Source organism: Tarenaya hassleriana, unplaced genomic scaffold, assembly GCF_000463585.1.
Source record: "Tarenaya hassleriana unplaced genomic scaffold, ASM46358v1 Cleome10, whole genome shotgun sequence".
Lineage (NCBI taxonomy): Eukaryota > Viridiplantae > Streptophyta > Magnoliopsida > Brassicales > Cleomaceae > Tarenaya > Tarenaya hassleriana.
In genome coordinates, this window is record NW_010960188.1 from 417,676 (window position 1) to 438,757 (window position 21,082).

The window sequence follows — 21,082 nt, forward strand, 5'->3', positions numbered from 1 at the left end:
TTTCGATTGTTCCAAATCGTTATTTTATTAAAGAACCCTATAACCCTATTTATGTTTCTTTAATCAATCCACAATTTTTCTTTTGTGTTACAAGTTGACAATTCCTTGTGCTGCTATAATATTAAAATAGTCCTTGTGTTGGTATTAGCATATTGTTTATCACTATTTTATTGTAGTATAATTACCCATCGTACATTTAATTATATACCTACTCTAAATATATACTAGGGTTTTCTTTTAATTTTGTTAATTTCTCTTCAATATACAACTTGACGTGGGTTTACCTACTCAATCGATATTCATCGCCTATGAACACTAATATATATATATATATAGAGAGACCAACTTGCTTTGTATGTATTGCTAATAAAATAGTTGGGGGAAGGTATAATGCACATGGGGAGCTCTTAATCTATTGGATTTTATATTTATAATCTGAATTAGTTATGATATTCTAACAATAATACAGGCTTATGATTAAGGTTAAAGCTGACCCATCCCACAAAATGATCGATGGGCATCTTAATATCTTTACCTTTTCAGATTGAACGGTCCGTATATTTTGATATATATATATATATATATATATATGTGTGTGTGTGTCTCCTTGTGAGTAAATGTTATTGTTATATCAAAATGAATTACCACTTCTTCTACTTATATTATTCATTCACACGAACCCAATGGCTCATATAGTTTTGAGATATCCACATTTTCGGCATTTACTGTACAATACTAATTATATACGACACACGACATGTATAACCCTCTTACGAAACAAAGATCTTAGATACTCAACTTGACCGGAGCTGATACGATTTATTTATTCATATTACTATGGGATATGTTGTCTATATTTGCAAATGTCAACTTGTTCTTAATTTGGTCCAAACTCATGGAATCATTTTATTTATTATTATATAATTAAAATACGTGGACCTATTACTATAATTGAATCAATGCACGGTTACACGAATTGATTTATCTTTTGTTGTTTATTGTTCTTCCGGGCCCTAACCTTCTCTTTTTCAAATTTCAATTAATTGGAGGGAAAATATCATCCACCAAACGTGAAAAGTCCTATGTTCTTTTAACATCAATCAACAAGAAACTAAAAATTAAATTACGAAAACGAACAAAATGAAAGCAAGAAATTGACACTGTTCGTCTTTCTTATGACCAAAGGGACATAAAAAAAAACAGAAGCTGTTGGACCAAACCGACCGTTCATCAGTGATTGAGAGGGGACATGTATTTGTTTCGTATTATGCCACAGGGAGATGAGCCCCCACGTACCGAATTATGCAAACGATATCGACCTTTTCTTGTTATGCAGTGAATTCGATTGTCTTCCGTGACTGCGACGACATATTTGTCGAGAAATCGTATTATATTTGTCACGCGGATTATGACGTTTCCTCTTATAGTTTTTAGGTGAAACATGCATTTACAAGAATGATAGGCATATGTATCACTAGTTTTAGATTTAATGCAAACCCCTTTTGTTTTTTTACGTACTTTTTGAAATTTATATTCACACTGCACTGATATAACTAAATCCATATATATTAAAAAAAAAACTAGAAAGGAAAATTGTACAAATTATAATTTTAATTTCGATCGCAAAACAATGAACAGAAATTCAGAAGAAAAAAAAAAGAGTGGGTGGACAAAATGGACCCAACAATGAACAGAAATTCAGCGGACATTGCCACCAAAAAGTCATTTCAATTCGCGAGATCTTAACTTCTACGGTTCCAAGTATGGTTGTCCCCTTCGGCTTCACATTCACACCACACAACACCCCTTTCTCTCCTCTTCCTCACTTTCATCCAACTTTCACACCTTCATTAATCACTCCATCCCCCGTCGCGATTTGATTTTCTTCATAACCACATTAAAATATAAATTACTCGAGCCAAAGTAATAATATATATATATATATATATATATATATATATGTGCGTGTATGAAGTAATTCGTAAACATAAATCGACCGATAACTATATGCACCCGTTCATATAAATTCAACATGACGTTGGGCCAACTAACTTCTACAATAATGACAGGAAGAAGAATTGTCATTTTACATTTTTTGAGGAAGAAATTATTTTGGAAGGAAAAAAGGAAAGTGACAGTTTATGGTTTGGTCATTGACGTCGAAACGCCTACATATATATCTAATCCAAGCCTTTTCCTTCTCCATGTTGTTTATTATTATTATTTTTGTATGAGATTGGAACGTTGTTCTTTGGTCCTTTCAAGATCCGACATATCTAAGCGGATCTCTTCCTCCATCTTTGAAAGCTCACCGTCCTCAATCCGGGCAATATATCTTAATACGATAATTCTAAATTTGAATTACACTTTTGTTGGACAAAATTATGTATTTTATTTAATCTTTTGCTTCGGAAGGCAAAACGCCAGAATGTTTGTGACTGATTATTATGTACATATGAGTAAGTTCGGTTCCATAATCAGATTTTCCTTTATAATACTCCACCATGTATGAAATATATAAATGATTATTGCGCAGAACGGATGTTTACTGTCTGAGATATCGTCCGGTCCGAAGAGATGTGAGATGTTGTCCGGCCCAAAGGGATGTGAGACGGGTTATTATGGAAGAATATATATGTATCAAGGAAAATGGTGAGGCATAATTATAACTGGTGAGAGCATGAGGAGCGGTGATGAAGCTACTTAGCTTCAATCCGATTGTTATTTAAAGGTTGGTTAAAAAACAACGTAAAAGTGAAAAAGAAAGTTACTTTAATTTCCTATGAAGAGAGCGGTGCAAATTGCCCTTTAGGTGAAAAATATTAACGTCAGAATCGGATTTGTTTTGAGTTAATCATTTGAAAAGAGCGCTATTAAAATCCTTAATCTTCAATCAAGTCAACAAGTTACGTACGCAAAAAGTTGTGCCGCTGACCGGTTTGCATTTTTAAAAACAAACCAAATGATTAAATTAAGATTGACCAAGTTGATTAGTTCTTTTTTAATATTGGGAATTTACTGTTTATTTTATTTGTTAATAAAAGAATCTCCGACGAAAACAATTAAATATATATAATTTTGGGCAAATATTAGTACGAGATCATGTGATTAAGCTGACAAAACGACCGTTTATCTTTTTAATAATGGAAAGTGTGTATGGCAGTTTGAATTAATGAACCGACCATTAACGCTTTCTTAAATATATATATATATAAGTGTAAAATTACCGTATAATGGGAATATAATAAACTTATAATGTAAAGTCATTTACTAAAAACAAATTAATCGTATAAGTGATTTTAGACGGTGAAGTGTGAATATGAACGCATGTGAGTTCACGGAGTAGCGTGCCTTGAGAAGCGTGACGGTTTTTATTGCGACCCCCAAAGATCATATGCTTCAACGGTCTCGATTCAGTTTCACATTGATTAAACTCCGACACTCCAAAAAGACTATTATGCCCCTGATAAATCGATTCTATTCTTCTTGCATGAATCGCGATCAGGCATGGTTTTTATGTCTAATCACTTGGTAATTTTGTACATTAGACGCATATTTGAGATGCCAGTAAAACGATTTATTTAATTTTTTAAAATGTAATAATCCGAGTTGGAATTGGAAATGTTACATTTGGACCCATGATTGCAAGTGGGTCCCGCGTTCTTGGGAGAAATCAGAGCCGTTAAATACAGTGCCAAAGTAAACGATAGGAAAGGTATCTGATTCGATTAGCACCAAAGACTTCTATGGAGAGAAGGTTTGCATAAAAATCTACCCTTTTTTCCCGATAATAAAAGAAAAAGAATAATCGATTAGATATAGAGATCTAGTGGACGAAGAAACTAAGAGATTCTCATACGATGTTTTATGTACTCATTAATCTGTTTGACAGCCAATTCGGATTTTTTTTTTCTCATTTAGACACCAACCCTTGAATATGTCGAAAAACATTATTTTAAAGTTTACAACGAAATATTTTATAATTATTCAATGTGACGAAAAGGATTATTGAATAATTTTTTTGGCGGATATTTCATGATCAAGCAGAACAAAAAGAAAAAACGGAAAGAGGGAAAAAAACACACATTAAAAAAGATGGGGTCCGCTAACAAACAGCTATAAATAAAAGAAGCTTGCTTTGATACACAAAGCTCCTCTCCTCGCCCTCTCTCTATTTCTTTCTTTTTTTAATTTTCCGATCATCTTTTTCACTTCGCCATCACCCAAATCTCAAACCTCTTAACTCAAAAAGCCGCCTATTTTTTAAAGCTTTGTTCGGAAGATCTTTTTGCCCACATTTACCCCTGAAAAAATGGTCGACGTGGACCGGAGGATGACCGGTCTGAGCCCGGCCCATGCCGCCGGCCTCCGCCGTCTCTCAGCCCGCGCCGCCGCACCGCAGACTCCAACGGTGAGGAACAGTCTCATCTCTTTCTCCTCTCTCGCCGACCAAGTAATTGCCCACTTAACGAGGTCGGGTATCCAAGTGCAACCGGGCCTATCCGAAGCCGAGTTCGCTCGGGCCGAGGCCGAGTTCGGGTTCGCGTTCCCGCCGGATCTCCGCGCCATCCTCTCCGCCGGAGTTCCCGTCGCCGCAGGATTTCCCGATTGGCGCTCTCCCGGAGCGCGGCTCCATCTCCGCGCCATGATCGACCTCCCAATCGCTTCTGTATCGTTTCAGATCGCGAGAAACGCCCTCTGGTGCAAATCGTGGGGACCGAGACCATCCGACCCGGAGAAAGCGTTACGGGTCGCGAGAAATGCGCTGAAAAGAGCTCCTCTCATGATACCCATTTTCGACCACTGCTACATCCCTTGTAACCCATCGCTTGCTGGTAACCCGGTTTTCTTCATCGACGAGACTCGGATTTTCTGTTGCGGTTCGGATCTTTCCGATTTCTTCGAACGCGAGTCTGTGTTCCGGGGCTCCGAATCCCGCCGAGACATCCTGACGAAACAGCGTTCTGTGAGCGAGAAGTCCGCCGGGTCGTCGTCGAATTTCTCACGGAGGAGCTTGGATATGGGCCGGGCAAACGGGTCGGGTGCCCCGAGATGGGTCGAGTTTTGGAGTGACGCGGCGGTGGACCGTCGCCGGAGAAACTCGGCGTCGTCGATGTCTTCGTCTTACTCTACGTCTCCGGACAGGTACTCGGACTTGCCCAGATCCGAGATTCCGAAATGGGTGGACGAGTACGTGGATCAGATCGGGTCGGTTCTGCGGGAGGGCGGATGGAGCGAATCAGACATAGATGACATCATCCACGTGTCGGCGTCAGGGTTCTTCGAGGGCGAAATGGTAATTTTGGACAACCAAGCGGTTCTCGACGCTCTGCTTCTGAAATCGGGTCGGTTCTCGGAATCGCTCCGGAAAGCCGGTTGGAGCTCCGAGGAAGTATCCGACGCTCTGGGCTTCGATTTCCGGCCGGAGAAGGAAAGGAAGCCGGTGAAGAAGCTCTCGCCGGAGCTCGCCCAACGTCTCGGTAAACTGGCAGAGTCGGTTTCCCGGTCGTGATTCGTTTCCTTTGATTGCTGTTATCTCCTTAACTACACAAGACACGTAAAAATTTAAACGTTTTAAAAAATTTACAAAGGGTATGTAATTTTTACATTTTTACCGTACGGAAGGAAAATATTTCATATTTGAACAAAAATGAAAAAAACAAAAAACAGCAGGAGAGCGCGTTGTACTAAGAAAATACAGTGGAAAAAGAATAATAAAATATCCGGAATTTGTATATTAATGACTGAGCTTTAATAAATTAATTGGCTACAGCTCATCTTTGTTTATGGGAAAGGGTTTATTTATTCGATTTCTTTGATTCGTAATCATTTTCTCGTGTTGGGCTTTTATTTTATTTTTATCTACGGAATATTTAATTACCTTTTTTCAAAATCCACACCAACGCACGTGTGACGACTTCCCAAACAGACAATAACGTTTGCTGGGCCCGCGTTACAGTGGCTGAGACGACGTCGTTTTACCCCAACATTTTAGTACGACGTCGACCAACGCAAATCCATTTATTGTGGGCTTTTAAAAGAGCTAATCTTGTACTAATTCCAAAGCGCGTGTGTATCGTGAAAATCTAAAAAAAATGTTTTTTTATTGTTCGGTAATTCTTTTGGTTTTTAATTATGTAAATATATTTTTACTGGGGAAAATCAGAAGCACCGTGTGATTGGGAATTGGCAAATGAATGGAAGATGTCTGAAGGATAAAAGTCTCTTCTTTTGAGAACGAGAAGAGGGCGTGACAGAGATTGAGATTTGGGATTGGATTTTTTTTTCTTTTTTTTTTCTTTTTCTTTTTTTAAAATTAATATTTTCTTGGAATACAAAGAAAAGGATAATGGGTTTTGAGTTCTCCGGAGAAAAAAGAAATGAAAGTAAAAATGAAAATGAAAAAAAAAACCTGACAGAGGAAAACTCATCCGCACCGTTCAGCTTTTAAGAGACAAAACAACGAGGTGTTTTGTCCGTCTGGCAAATCCGTAAATATTCGGCACTCACTCAGGTTTTTTGTTTCTTTTTTAGATTTGATTTAACGTTACTTTCACTAAATTAAAGTGGGTGACTTTTTTTTTTCCGGGACATGGATGCAGATGGTGGGAATGATTCATGTTTCCAACCAATGTACCTGACGAAATTATAAAATATTTTTGTGGAAATAAATTGTATTAATGATAATTAGACAAAGTTCAGCCAAAACCGAACATGAATTCGACCGTTGCAGCTGGTTACCCTCGACAAAGTTCATAAATAAATAATGTTCGCATATGTTATGATCATCACCAAAAAAGGGATATTGCTTGCTGTTGTAATTCTTTTTTTTTAGACTTTTTTAAAATAATTGTATAAAAACGCTTTCGATATTATTCCGAATACGAATTCGCCGTAATTCTCGTTGGATGAAACCATTTCCATGTGATTTCCTTAAATTATTAACAATTTCATTTATGCAACATTTCAAGCAACTAGACAATCGCTAGACACTTGGAATAAAATATATATCTTAAATTATTATTTTTTTGCTTTAAGCCCATGTAATTTGAAAGACTATGATTAATTAAAGCTTTCAAATGTATTCAAGCGAAAAACAGTGAATTACTATTATTTTTGGTAAAGGGCGGATATCTATTGGGACAAATAACTGTTGCATCAAGTATGGACATTAATTATATATACATATATATATATATATATATTGAATATAATCACAAGCATAACTCTCAACTACACCGATTACAACATCACAGCATCGCCTGATTACGAATTTATACACCACTGAAGAAATGAAAACTCACAGCTCAAAATTTTTGAACATGATTTTGTTTTAGTATTGGGATTTGTCGGTCCATTTTATTAAATTCCTAAAACGGTCACTAGCACCATCCGCCCTCACTGACCGTTGCTCATATCACGTGCGAACCCCACCGCCCATCACGTGCTTCCCATCCTTCTTTTTCCCTCACGAGTAAAAGCCCCCAAAACGGGAGAGAAAAAAAAAAAGAACAAGTACAATCACATAAAAACTTAGCAATTAATAACAATCACATAAATTTAAAAAGGGGGACCCACCGAAAGAATTTAGATCGAATCGTGGCCGTTGATTTGACAGATGAGGTGGGGAGTGAAGCAGGAGATTTGTTCGGACATGCAATCGTCAAAATCGATTTGTTTGGTTACCACCACCTCGACATTCTCTCTCAACAATATGGCAATGAAATTATAACGAATGTGAATAAATTGAATTTATAACGTTTGTAATGGAGAGCATAAAAGAGACAAGTTACATGTGGAGGTGTCACAAAAATGCGATATGGCCGGTCAGTGAAACATAAATGAATGTGGGTGGGACCCCCTCTCCTTTGGTTATGTCAGTAAAATTATTGTTCCTCTTCTCTTACTTTCCCGCCACCTCATTTATTATTTGCCCTCTCCATCTCTCTCCTTCCAAACAATTTTAAATCCATATATGTTATTACACCAGACCAAGCCGAGTTTAACGGATTATGAGTTTGTAGTTGTGAAGTCGGTATCGAGTTCTCACGGCCACTCCGACGCTCGTTCGTGCAAGAAGAAGAAATGACACCGGAGTTTTAACGAGTTCGGTTACCGAACAAACTCGGGCCTACATCTCGGCCGGACGATGCCGGCGAATCCACTAGAACAGAACGGAAAACAACCGAAGACGGTGGTCTCCACAAAACCGGAGACTCACCAACGATGTGTCCAAGAAACAACCGAGAAAGAACAGAATACGCGACGCCTTACCGATCCCGACTCACCTACCTTGAGCCGCCTTCGATCCTGAGCTCCGGCGACTCCGAGAAACTCCTCCGTCGGCATAGACCTCTTTCTCCTTCCCCGTCTCCGTTCTCGCCTCTGTCACTCTCTCGAGCACCGTGTCTCGCAAAATGCCAAACACATTAGGGTATTAACCCTAAAACGCAAAACGCCACGTTTCGGAAAGCCTCTCCCTCACGTGGAGGGTTTAACTTTTCCACCAAATGGGCTTTTAGGCCCAACAGTAGTTATGGAGCTTACAATTCTATATACATAAACATATATATATATACATATGAAGATAATCACTGTACACAATATACAAAATCAGAAACCCCCAAGAATTTCAATTTTACGCCGCCTGAAGTAATTTGCTGCTACTCTCCGTGTCTCTACGCGTCACCTTTGGTGTTTTCCGGATCACCTTAACCCGAAACGCAGCCTACCCAAACCGGAAAAAAACCAAATGGGTTTTTACCAAACCGGAAAAACCCAAACGGGGTTTGTACCGGAGATGAGATATACTATGTCGGTTTGAATGCTTTTAACAGGGTAAGGATCTGTGTTCGTACCTTCTTATCCGAACCGAACTCGATTGTGTCGGATGGACGAAACCGCGCCGGGAAATTTGGTGTCACCCGACATCTCCTTCCCACGTTACTGCAAAAACAAAAAACAAAAAACTTTTATTTTTCCAGATATTTCTTACAGTCCCATATGATAAAACAGTGAGATGATCCGTTAGCGGAAATTTTCAGATATTTCTTCCCCAGTTGGGCTTACTGGGTGATAAATGTGCCATATTCGCTCCGAAGATCCGTCACGAAGAAAGCTCCATCCTTGTAAGTAATACGGGCATGTGCCTTTGAAACCTAAAGCAACGAGATCCGTCAAGATTCAAGTTCTTTCTGTGGTCTGTTTCAGTTACTGATAGAAGAGAGCTTATACACACACACACATAACAATGTAACCCGTAACGTTACCTGGGAAGTTGGAATGGCAATGCACATTCCTGGGAAATCCTTGTCTGGTTCGCTCCTGAAATCAGCCAAGACAGAGTTTGAGATGGATCGGTTTCATTGACAGTTTTTTTCCTCCTATAAAGAAAGTCGGAACTATACCCGATGATGCAAGGTCGGTCCTCGTCTCTGTTTAAACATATGGTTTCCCTGACGATACAATCATTTCCGCAAGGAATCAGATGCCAACTGCGAGAACGAGGTAAGCACAATGGCAGTTTGAGCATAGCTTAGTCTCGGTACGTAGAAATATAAGGCGATAATCTGATTATCGTTTGTAATACGTACTCCCCAATTATGGCACGCTCAAGGGCATCGTTGTCCTGAAACCATCTCTGCAACTGGTCATTGGCCTTCAAACAAAGAATTTAGAGATTCATATCCAACATTCTAGTCCTATAATACTTCCTTTGAAGAATGAAACACAGGGGAGCATCATCATACTTTGTCTGACAATCTGCAACGAGGTAGCCTTCCTTCGAGTTTGGAACTGCAGAAGCACATATGAAAGCTGGGTAATGTTCGGGAAGAAAGAAAAAGAAAACGATAATATAGAAAACGAGACATGAAGAATCTGACCTGTTACCTCCGAGGACCCAGTTGAGCATCAAAGGAATTGCCAAATCAATGAAGAATCTCCCACAAACTGTTCCCGGGTGCGGTATTCTTAACTTCGTCAAGAACTGCAAAAAAACGATGTGGAAAGTCCCATTTGAGGTCATACAAGTAACGAAAAAACGACTCTCTTATTAGACAGTACAATGAAATACTCACAGACAACGGGCCGAGACCCACACCCAAGTATCCTTTGTAGGCGGAAGCCATCATTGCAGCCATTCTCGCCATCCCGTGGATAATGGCAACCCTAAGTTTCCTTGCTTGCTCATAACTACCGAACCCAAACAAAAGGAAAACATCACAATTCATAAGCTGCCCCTATATCAACAAGTTCCGGCCCTAAGCCATACGAGCTTCTGAGAAAGAATATGAGACCTCACCTTCTTAAAGAGGAGACAACATCTATAGGTCTATTGGTTTCCACACTATGCCTCCACGCATGTTCGAGCTCCCAAGCTAATTGATAACTATCCTGTAAGAATAAAGGGACCTTGTTTAGTGGAACTTCCGTCATTTTGATTAGCAGATCAGAAGAACTAAAGCATCGGAATTTTAGTTGATGGTGACACCTCAATGGCCATGCATCCACCTTGACCCATGTTTGGCTGCATTGCATGGATGGAGTCACCGAGTAACGAAACACGCCCTTTTCCCCATGTAAAGCGAGGAGTTCTATCATAGATATCCCGTCTAAGAATCTCGTCCTCCTTTGTGGCATGCAACAAGTCTATCACGTTGTCGCACCATCCTTCAAATATTTCGAGCAGTCTTTTCTTTCTACCTGTAACAGTAACACATGGACCAAATGAAGAAAGAAAAAAAGGGCTTATTTTGATGAAAACCGTACACTAAGAGAAAATGTCAGAGAATCAAAGAGAATACCACTGGGAGGATCACTGCCACCAGCCGACTCCTTATGAAACGCATACCATTGCATTTTTCCCCCGCCGACATCTGAAGAAACAAAATATTGCTTGTGTCCCAAGAAAACCCGATACCTTTGGGGGAGGGGGGAACAGTTTCAATATCAGAAAAACAAAAACCCAATAACATGGTCTAAAAATAGAGATAATACACACAAGAGGTACGTTGAATTCATCTAACGCTACGTACCCGACGGACTCGATGTCAGCTGGTATAAAATCAGCAATGCCGGTATAGCAAGTGTAACCTGAATACGTAGCCTCCTCTGGACCAAATAATTGACTCCTCACCTAGAAACAGCAAAGTCTCAATCTTTACCTTATTATGTCTTTTTCCCACAAAGCTATTACTTATCCATACCATTAATTTCATACAGAATCATACTTTTGACCATATGCCATCTGCGCCAACAAGAAGATCACCTCGGTAGCGCTCTCCATTCTCAAGCTCCACGGTGACCTGAATACAGAAACCATACGGCTGAGTTTGAAAATTCTATAAGCTCAGACAGAGCCAACGACCACGAATTGGACAGTGTCTTAAATATTTGATACCTTGTCCTCGGAATCCAAGAAACGAACAACATTACTCTCGTTTTTAATAACGTCTTCTCCGACTGCACGAGCTAGGATCTGTTGTAGAGTCATTCGGCTAATAACTCGTGTGACGGGGAGCCCCCTTTCCGCTGCAGGAGTGAATGTATCAAACTTGATATACCTGTTTGGTTAACATCCATGGATCATTCCACTGGAGTAAATGCTTATATTGCAAAAGACAGAGACAGATCAACTTCAGATACCACTCTGTGTAGATCTAAAAGCTGAATCTAAGATATTAAACGCGCAGAAGAACGATTCAACATTCTACAAATAGCAGAACAATCAGTACACCGAGAAAGAAGACATGGGATCTATCTAAGCAACAGTTATTCATATACAAATTGAAAAGCCGGAAATCTTCAAGGAATTCGTCACCAACCAATCGATCAATATTCTCGATGCCTTACCAGGAACCGGAAACGCCGTCGACAAGACCGTTGATCCGATCACCAGTAATACAACCAGCCTCCATAACTTCTTCGGCGACACCCATATCAATGGCTTCCAGAGCAGCTAAGGCATTGCTCTGTATCTGAATCGGACCTCTGTATTGTCCTTCTCCTCTAATGGCGCTCAAATCCTTCTCGAACACCACCACGTCAAACCCTTTCTTCTTCGCCGCCAGCGCAAACACCAACCCTCCGATTCCGCCGCCGGCGACCAGAACCCTCAGTTTCTTCTTCCTCTCCGCCGCAGTCTCCCGCCGAACCTTCTCCACCGCCGCCGTCGCCTTGACTCCCGCCACTCTCCGGCGACTCCTCGCCTTTGATCTCCCTCTCGCCTTTCCCGGAAAAGACGGGAAGTCCAAGAAGAAGTACTTATCGGCGGGACTCAGCACATGGGTCCTAGAGAACTCGATTTTTGATGGAGATGGATTCAGGGAATAGCAAAACGGAGTAGAACCCATCTCGATTTCCCGGATTTTTCAGGGAATCAAATGTTAATATCAAACGAGTGAGAAAAGAAATGTCTAAGCTTATTCTCGTGTCCAGATAGCCTACGAAGGACACGTATCCAGGGGATGATTTCTCAGGTATCACCACTTCACCTGCATTATTATGTTTTTTAAACAAATCAATGAGATCATTAATATTCATGCAATACAAGAGAGGAACCAAACCGTCGAGAAGTAAAAGCCGACGTGGCATCACCACCATGTTACACCTCATTCCCCACTCCTTGACAAACATCTCTGCAGATGTTGACACCCGTCTCGTCCTCCTTGATCGACCATTAGAATGCATATAATATTATACACATGTATTTTTTTTAATAATATAATATACATATATTTTTTTTAATATATATATAGGAGTAGATCGATACATCAAAACGCTTCGAGCTGTAGTCACCCAAGTCTGTCAGCAATCAGAAGTTTAGACAGTGGGGAAGGAGCAGCAGTAAAAACAGATGTTCCTAATAGAAGAGTGTGACCTGTAGATGCCAAAAAATCTACGCACGAGTTAGCTTCCCGATAAATATGATAGATTGAAACCTTCCATTCTTTGGCTAATATAGTGTGAATTGCTTTGAGGATGTTCTCATCTACCGTGTGAGTATCCTTTTGATTATTGATTGCATCCACCAAAGATCTGTTATCAATTTCCACCAGAACTTTTCGAAACCCACTTTGCCATGCTAGCCGCAAGCCGATCAGAACCCCCAAAGCCTCTGCTCTAAAGACTGAGCATATCCCAAGGTTTGAGGCGAAACCAATAGACCAATTCCCCCAATGATCCCTAAGTAGGCCTCCGCACGAGAGGTCGGGTTTCCTCTCACACTCCCATCCGAATTCAGTTTCCAAACATCCGGAGGAGGTGATATCCAAGATATGTCCTTCGCGATTCTGAGCTTTTTTGAGTTAGGCATTCGATTGTTGAACGTGTTGATTTGCTGAGAATAGCCAAGATTTGAGCGCCATTAGATTTGACGAAGAATTTTAATCCATATTATGGGAACTTTTCCCTTTCGGCGAAGAATTTTGGCAGGTTCCTTAATGATCTTTTGATTCATGGGAACACCAGAACGTAATACGCGGGTGGTCCATTACGATGTATGTGTTAACACTGTAACTTGTAATAATTAAAAGAAGGCAATGATTTTATCAAATATGGTGTTAAAGAATTTAGAGTTTAATTCGAGATGCGCAAGTTTCTATGAACACGAAAGACGTGAGAAGGACCTAATCTAATAGCATTGACATAATCCTGAGGAGAATGATTCGAAATTCCAGGGAGAAATAGCCCGAAGACTCTGGCCACTCTCTGCAACCATCCCTCCTCGAACTCTGGTCCCTCTCTGGCCGCGATCGTGAAGCTTCTCACGAGCTCCATGGCCGCGCTCGACGTCATCCGCACCATCGCAGCCGGACAAAAGAAGTTCTTGTTTGGTTCTTCCCTTAAAACCTGCAAAAATATCATATCATTCATATTAATACCATTCTCTTTATATATCAACCAAAGCATCTGTGTAGTTAATACCTTTGCGTCATATCGTCGGTCGTAGAATACGCACGTGCCGAAGTGCTTGAACATCAGGTCCTTGTCATCGAACGGCAACCTCGGAACTATGTCGTTGTTATAAACAAATCTGTAATACGTGATATCATGTTCTTCCAATCTCTTTTCCATGAATGCTGCGAATCTCGAGTCACCAACCCGAGGTTGTCCGTACGTATAAACTCCGCGGATCTTGTCCAGCAACGTAACCTCGCCATCCATTATCAGCACAGCCACGAAAAGGATCGCTAGGGCCCCACCTAGGCTATGACCAGTCAACACGAATCTGGTCCGTTGGTTATGACACGTCAGAGTTTTCAGCTTGTCCCTGATCGCGTAGTATGCCAGAGGGGATTTACGGTTGGGGTTGGGGAGTGGGTCCTTGGGCCAACCGTAATTTTTGTGAAGTCCGAGGGCTTTCATGAAGCCGCCATGGATTCTCCCGATGTCCGGGAGCTCGTACCAAGTAATGTCGAAGTCTGAACACCAATCCTCTGAATTGAACGGCTCAGTTCCTCTAAAGGACACCACGATCGTTTCCTCGCCGTCCGATGATTCGTCCGACATCATGAACGCTTGTGTTGTGTTCTTTTCAAGATATTCTGACAAATCAAAAGCACGAACATTAACGAAGGCTCGATACAAAGGCGATGCGGACCAAAAAAAATGAAATGAGCGTGGATAGATACAGTCTGTGCATACATACCGTTCCAGTAGTTGTCCATGCCCAAGAACTTCATCTGCAAAAAAAAAAAAAAGAGGCATTATGATCATTTTACTTTTTTATCCTCGAACTTTGATGTATGATACATATATATATACACACACTCACGGACCTTCCAATAGTCCTCGACAACGTACTTGATACGAGCAGGGTTCTCATAGGCAAATTTAGAGGCCATGATGCACAATGCCGCATAGAATCTATGCCCGTCTTCACGTCTCGCCGTCGTGTCTAAGCTTATTCTCGTGTCCAGATAGCCTACGAAGGACACGTATCCAGGGGATGATTTCTCAGGTATCACCACTTCACCTGCATTATTATGTTTTTTAAACAAATCAATGAGATCATTAATATTCATGCAATACAAGAGCTAAAAATGGAATCGGAGAAGGGAATTCAGTGCGTACCTCGGAGGAAGACGTCGGAGAAAGTGTTGTGGGAAAGGAAATTCAATACGAACTCGGAGGCGGAGCCGAAGAGAGATAAAGGAGCTGAAACGAGAAGGAGAATCTTCAAAACGACGACGGAGACGAAGATAAGAATCCGGCGACGGAATCTGGGTTCTGTGGTGTCGGAGCTGTCGACCAATCTCGGCTTCTCGACGTCGCCGGAGAGAATCAGACGCACCAGATCCGACAGCCGAAGCTCCTCCGGTTTCAGAATCAGATGCCCACTTGAAAACCTCTTGTCGCAATCCATGTCCACGTCTCTCTCTCTCTCCACCGATGCATGTATATGTGGCTTTGTCCCTGTGTATATATATGTACGAGAACGTAAGATAGTAGAATTGTAATAGATCTTTGCGTCTGAAACAGGTTTGGGTTTTATTTTTCCTTTTTTGTTTCTTCGGTTTTACCCCTTGATTTGGTTTTAGAATCCCGCGTTTTACCGACTACGGTAATTAACTTCTTGAAAAAGGAAAAAGCGTCTACATAAGATTTATTATTAATTTTCCTGGGTAAAATAAAAAAGGAAACTTTACCAATCGGTTGTAGTTAACTTTCTTTTCACTGTCGCGAGTTTATATTTTTTTTCTTCCTTTTTTCCTTTCTATGGTGACAAAGCTTGTCTACTCCGTACGTTTGTTTTATCATTTGTTTTTTTATCATTCTACATGTAAAAGATGTATTTCTCTATCATATTCATAAATCAACCAATTGCAAGCCAAAACGTGGCATATCTTGCCATTTCACTTAATCATCCACAGAGTCCATCTAATCTGTAATATACTAATAAAGGAAGTGAGCTGCTCTTTTTCGCATAATTTTTCCAAAATTTTAATTAGCAGTTCATCCTACTTTTTTTAGCTTTAATATAATTTAAATATTGATGGTTATAACTTATTTCAAATATCTGGGTAATAAATTTTCTTTTTTTATATTTGTTGGTATTTTAATTTTTATATTTTGCAATCTTTATTTTAGATTAGTTGTTTCCGTAAATCTCACATTCTAAACAAAAGCATACAACATTATAATCCGATAATTAGACTTTATAGAATACTTGTTGTTTAAAATGTATAGGTTTGCATGAAATTGTTATTTTTATTAAATTCTAAACAAACTCATGAGGCCGATATTGCCATATTGGATGCTTTAGGCCCGTGTTCCTCGGTAGCCTTGTGTAGATAAATGGGCCCATCTAATATGGGCCTATACAAATGTTTTCTAGGCCCATTGTTTTCTCATCGCACCGTCTGGATACTCATTCACAAATCATTAAATTAAGATTTTTAGTTTTTTTTTAAAGTTGATACATAAATTTCTAAAATCAATAAGAAGTTGGGTGTTACGACGTATCAAATAACACAGAACGACGTTTATGTCGGTTCCTAACAAAATATTGATGATGTAATTTGTATTGTGTGATACAAAACGTTAGACAACTTATATAAAGTTATGTTTCACTTTAACCAAAAAAAAATTAACCAAAAAAAAAAGTTATGTTTCACGTTATTGGTTTTGGATTCCATTAAGACGGGTATGGATATCAAAATTCATTTTGAAAAAAAAAAGAATATCTTATATTATATTAAATATTTCCATTTCTGAAATTCCCTATGAGGCGCACCGGAAATAAATATAAATGAGTACATTTAACATTGCACAAGGGACCAAGAAAAAAAGAGATAAAAGGGATCTGTCTTCTCCCAACACCTACCCATTTTATAATTATATATGTATATATGTACGTATATTTTGTTTTGTCCATATTCCCCCAAATATTATAGCAATTTTCTCTTTTCTTATATTATTCAAATTTCCCATTTGGGGGGGTTCCTAACTTCTAGATTTTGACTTTTGTTTGCACCTCTTCTTATAGTAAATACACGTTTCTTAATTCATCAATGTAAACTCCAAGTTGGGTTGATTTTAGTTTTATTAATCGATTGTTTGATATTACGTACTTTCATATAAAAATGTATTTATTTACGAATGTGGCGACGCTGATAGAAACAAATAATTTGGTTCTAGAAATTTCGTCTAAACTTCCAAGAAATGTCATTTTCACAAAGACAGGCCAAAACGGGGAGATTACAAAAATAATATAATAATGACAATAATAAAAGGGTGCATGAACTTTATCCTGTCACATAGAACATGAGAATTTATCCGGAGAAAAAAAAAGAGCAGGAAGCATTGAAGCAAAAATAATATGAATAAATTCATATAACAAGTATTTTTTTTTTTTCATTCGAACAGATGGGGAAAACGAATTTATTTTATAAAATTTAAAAAGTGGGGAAAAGAAAAAAGAGGATAGAAATGTGTCAGAAGAATACAGGGCACTTGCCCTTGAAGATATTATAAGAAAGTCTCTAAATATAATCTTTAGGGATATTGCAATGATCAGAAACCCTCTGTGGTGATGTTGGGACCTTTGTGGGATGTCTCACGTGGCTCTATTTGCTTTGTGCCTTTGATTTTTTTATTTTATAAAATCAATCAATCATGCATATCTCTTTCTTATTTTCGTTATTTTAATTCGTAAATAAATGGGTTTAATTTGATTTCAATTATTCATATAAATTCAATGTTAGTGGAGCAACAAGCATGCATGACGCTCGGAACATGAACACAAGTCTACCGCTACCTTGCCTCAGGAGGCAACCTACCCAAATTTCGTGATTATATACATACATATATATATATATATATATATGTGCTATAATTACTTGTTTTTTTAATACACCGCCCAAATTGGTCAGTTCTACAAATATATATATATATATATATTGGGTCCTAGATTTCATGCAAATCTATTTAATGTGTTTTTGTAGGGGTTTGCACATTGTTGCTCGTATAGTCATATAGTAAAGATGCATGGCTGAAATTTATATGGTTTTTCATCATCTTTCCTATTTTGTAACTCGATATATAATGAGACTCGAGTTACACCTCTAATTATCAAAGTGAATCTATCTGAAAATGTACTTTCTATTTCCAATTATTACATCGCAAACTCATGAATAAGCCACGGATTAAAGATATAAGAGTGATTAATTAGTAAGCCTTTTAATTGATAATTGACATTACTATGTATATATATATATATATATATATATGAATGAAATGGGCCGTTGGATTGATGGAAAGAACGTTACAACATTTATCCAACGCGGATGGATGGAACGTAGAAGACGATCGATCTCGCCTCTCACGTTAAGTGGTCCTTCGTCTGTTCCTTTAATTTGTTTCCACTGTCACATAGATTCTGCATCTATGCAACAATCCCCATAAAAACACGACGAAGATCACAAGTAACCTCCACAAACGTGAAATCCAGTTTTAAACCCAATCTGCAATAAAAACCCTAATGGACCCAAATCTATCCTCTTCATGATCAGTCGACCCGACCCTTCATTTATGACGTGAGAGATCAGTTTTTTTTAATATGGTCATATATATATATGCAATAGAATTATCAAAATTTTGAGTTGACATTATATATATATATATATATATATATCAGATTCCCGGTGGGAAATAAGGGAGGAGTAATGGATTTTTTGGGGGGTGAAAAAGTAAAAAAAATGCGTTTTGTTAAAGCCGGCTTTTTTATGGGGAGGAGGAAGCAGTGAAACGTCATCGTTTCGTTGCTTTGCATGTTTCAGTGTCAACACGACAGGGAACCCCAAGTTCGAAGCACTTGATGTGTCTGGCGATTTTTTTGTCTAATCATGGGGAAGAAACACAGTCATGTAAAAAATAAATAAAATAAATAAATAAATAGCAGGACTTTGTCTTGGATGTGTTAAATTAAATGCGATTTTGCACAAATAAAGTTAGACAATCTTGAAAAAACAGTGAGCTTTGTGATGTCTTAACAGAAATGTAATACATGTATAAATCATTATATATATATATATATATAATTGTTTAACATAGTGTAATACATTGTGAATAAAATAAAGGGGATATCGTCAAAAAAACCTCGTACTCTTCCCAGGTCAACGAAAAAACCTTATACTTTTTTGTTTATCAATTAAACCTTGTATTTGGTGTGATTAACCCATAAAATCCCAAACTTTTAAAAAATATATATTAATTGTATATACACCAAATACAGGGTTTAATTGATAAACAAAAAAGTATAGGATTTTTTCGTTGATTTGGAGAGAGTACGGGGTTTTTTTGGCGATTTTCCCTAAAATAAATAAATACATTATAAATTTAGGTGCAAATTCGGGTTTGAACACATAAAATATATAAAAAAGATTACTTTTGTTGTTTGCAATTTACTTGTTTTCGCCCCTCTGGGTTTGGTCATGATCCCGGAGTGTCATACGCACCAAATGATGCTTTTGGTTTTTGTTTTTTTAAATTTCGACATCATCGGAATATTGTTGATTAAATTAAAACATAAATAAACTTTGACGATTTTCATGTAAACTGAAAAGCATTTACACCAGAAGTAAAGTCAGTTGCCGTAAGCAACTAAGGAATTTAATATGTGCGGAAAAAAAAAAGAAACAAAAGTTAAAGCTGCTATATATATATATATACACCTAATATTAAATAATTTATAATTTAACGGAGTTGCAATAAGTCGTTTTCTGATCGGTTTTGATAAGCGTGCCATACGCTGGATAGCATCCAAGTGAAATCGGATTCACCGTTCCCCCACGCATATTTTATACCCTTTATACTATATTTACACACCTTTTTATTTATACATGTATAAGTATAAATTATAATCTATAAATCATGTTTCTGAAAATTAGAAAAACTATTCATATTAAAAAACACGTATTTTTCATCGCGTCGACAAAAAAAAAGTTTTATACCATCAAATTACCATTATATCAGTAAGCATAACGTTTAATTTCTCACATGCGCACGCATATTAATATTAAGTTAAGCAATTTTTTGGGGATTATAATTCTATTAACTAACGCATGATATGCGGCGAAGCAATCCGTACATATCCTCACGTCATGGAGTCCTTTTTGTTTTTCTTGTTTTGGACTAGCATATCATCATCGAGTTTATTATATCTTAATCCCTATGTTTGGAATGTTATACCCATTAACGTTCATCCCTTGATTCAAATTTTTAACCTCTCTGTGACAAAAAATAATGTTTGCTCAATAAGGTAAGCCACTTGCATTCTTGTATTTTTCTCGTTTTTCTTGAACAATGACAAATAGTATATGCTATATTTTTCATGTATAATACGATCGACTGACATAGATACAAATGTGCAATTATAAATCTTAGCTTTTCCCTTGGTAAAATATGTTCCTTTATTTCGCATATACGAGCGTAGGTGCATATATATATGTATAATCAATTGAGTGGAATAACTAACGACCGCCATGGTGTATGATATATAGAATATAGTTATGGTACATATACGGTCAAATGCAAATATAGAGGGGGTGTTTAGTGACATTTAAATTTTGAGGACGATGATGAAAAATACGATAAAATATGAGGAGACTAGCGAAATTTATCGCCGGTTAGATATCTGTTGACTAATCACGTGAAGAGTTATTCTATAACAACGGTCCAAATATGCATGCGAATGCGTTGAATGATATCACAGGTACTAGCCAACCGAAGTAAAATATTGTATCCGTATCGTATAATATTCCGCCGATGGCCGGAACAGATTCCGGCGAACAGATTCATTGCCATGGGTTCTGACACATTTCATGTGGATGTGGGGTAACATTTTATATAATTTATTATATTATTACACGAGTCTCTTTCCAATTATTTTTTCCACAATGTAAATATTATTATTAAGACAGCAAAGCAAAAGGACCTTAAATTCCGACCCCGATAAGAGATAAAATAAATTCTATTATAACCAAAAATAAAGGAATCGTGGGAGGAGAAAAACATTAGGGGAAAAATAAATAAAAGTAGAAATCTTCATAGTGGAAAAATAATACGTCCGAGAGCGGTT

At 38.1% G+C, this 21,082-nt stretch overlaps 3 protein-coding genes across 4 annotated transcripts; 1 reads left to right on the forward strand and 2 right to left on the reverse strand.

Moving 5' to 3' along the window:
• Positions 1–4,095: 4,095 nt before the first annotated feature.
• LOC104827141 lies at positions 4,096–5,787 on the forward strand. The gene has a single exon (XM_010560232.2). It carries the CDS (start codon positions 4,313–4,315, stop codon positions 5,510–5,512), a length of 1,200 nt encoding a protein of 399 aa, XP_010558534.1. The 5' UTR covers positions 4,096–4,312; the 3' UTR covers positions 5,513–5,787.
• A 2,642-nt stretch (positions 5,788–8,429) lies between these two features.
• On the reverse strand, positions 8,430–12,410 carry LOC104827149 (zeaxanthin epoxidase, chloroplastic). 2 transcript variants are annotated; one of them, XM_010560245.1, is made up of 16 exons: positions 11,854–12,410; positions 11,402–11,564; positions 11,232–11,306; positions 11,037–11,137; positions 10,806–10,921; positions 10,493–10,704; positions 10,304–10,395; positions 10,080–10,194; positions 9,885–9,988; positions 9,750–9,795; positions 9,594–9,658; positions 9,408–9,494; positions 9,270–9,324; positions 9,070–9,158; positions 8,859–8,946; positions 8,430–8,728 (listed from the first exon to the last, which is right to left on the reverse strand). In XM_010560245.1, exons 1-16 carry the CDS (start codon positions 12,351–12,353, stop codon positions 8,639–8,641), a joined length of 1,998 nt encoding a protein of 665 aa, XP_010558547.1. In that variant the 5' UTR covers positions 12,354–12,410; the 3' UTR covers positions 8,430–8,638. The 2 variants fall into 2 exon arrangements, 1 of the variants encoding a protein (XP_010558547.1); XR_773888.1 differs by having other exon boundaries at positions 8,636–8,728; positions 8,859–8,969.
• A 1,118-nt stretch (positions 12,411–13,528) lies between these two features.
• Positions 13,529–15,382, reverse strand: LOC104827159. Its single transcript, XM_010560262.1, has 5 exons — positions 15,076–15,382; positions 14,781–14,977; positions 14,651–14,684; positions 13,927–14,546; positions 13,529–13,851 (listed from the first exon to the last, which is right to left on the reverse strand). Exons 1-5 carry the CDS (start codon positions 15,365–15,367, stop codon positions 13,579–13,581), a joined length of 1,416 nt encoding a protein of 471 aa, XP_010558564.1. The 5' UTR covers positions 15,368–15,382; the 3' UTR covers positions 13,529–13,578.
• Positions 15,383–21,082: the final 5,700 nt, after the last annotated feature.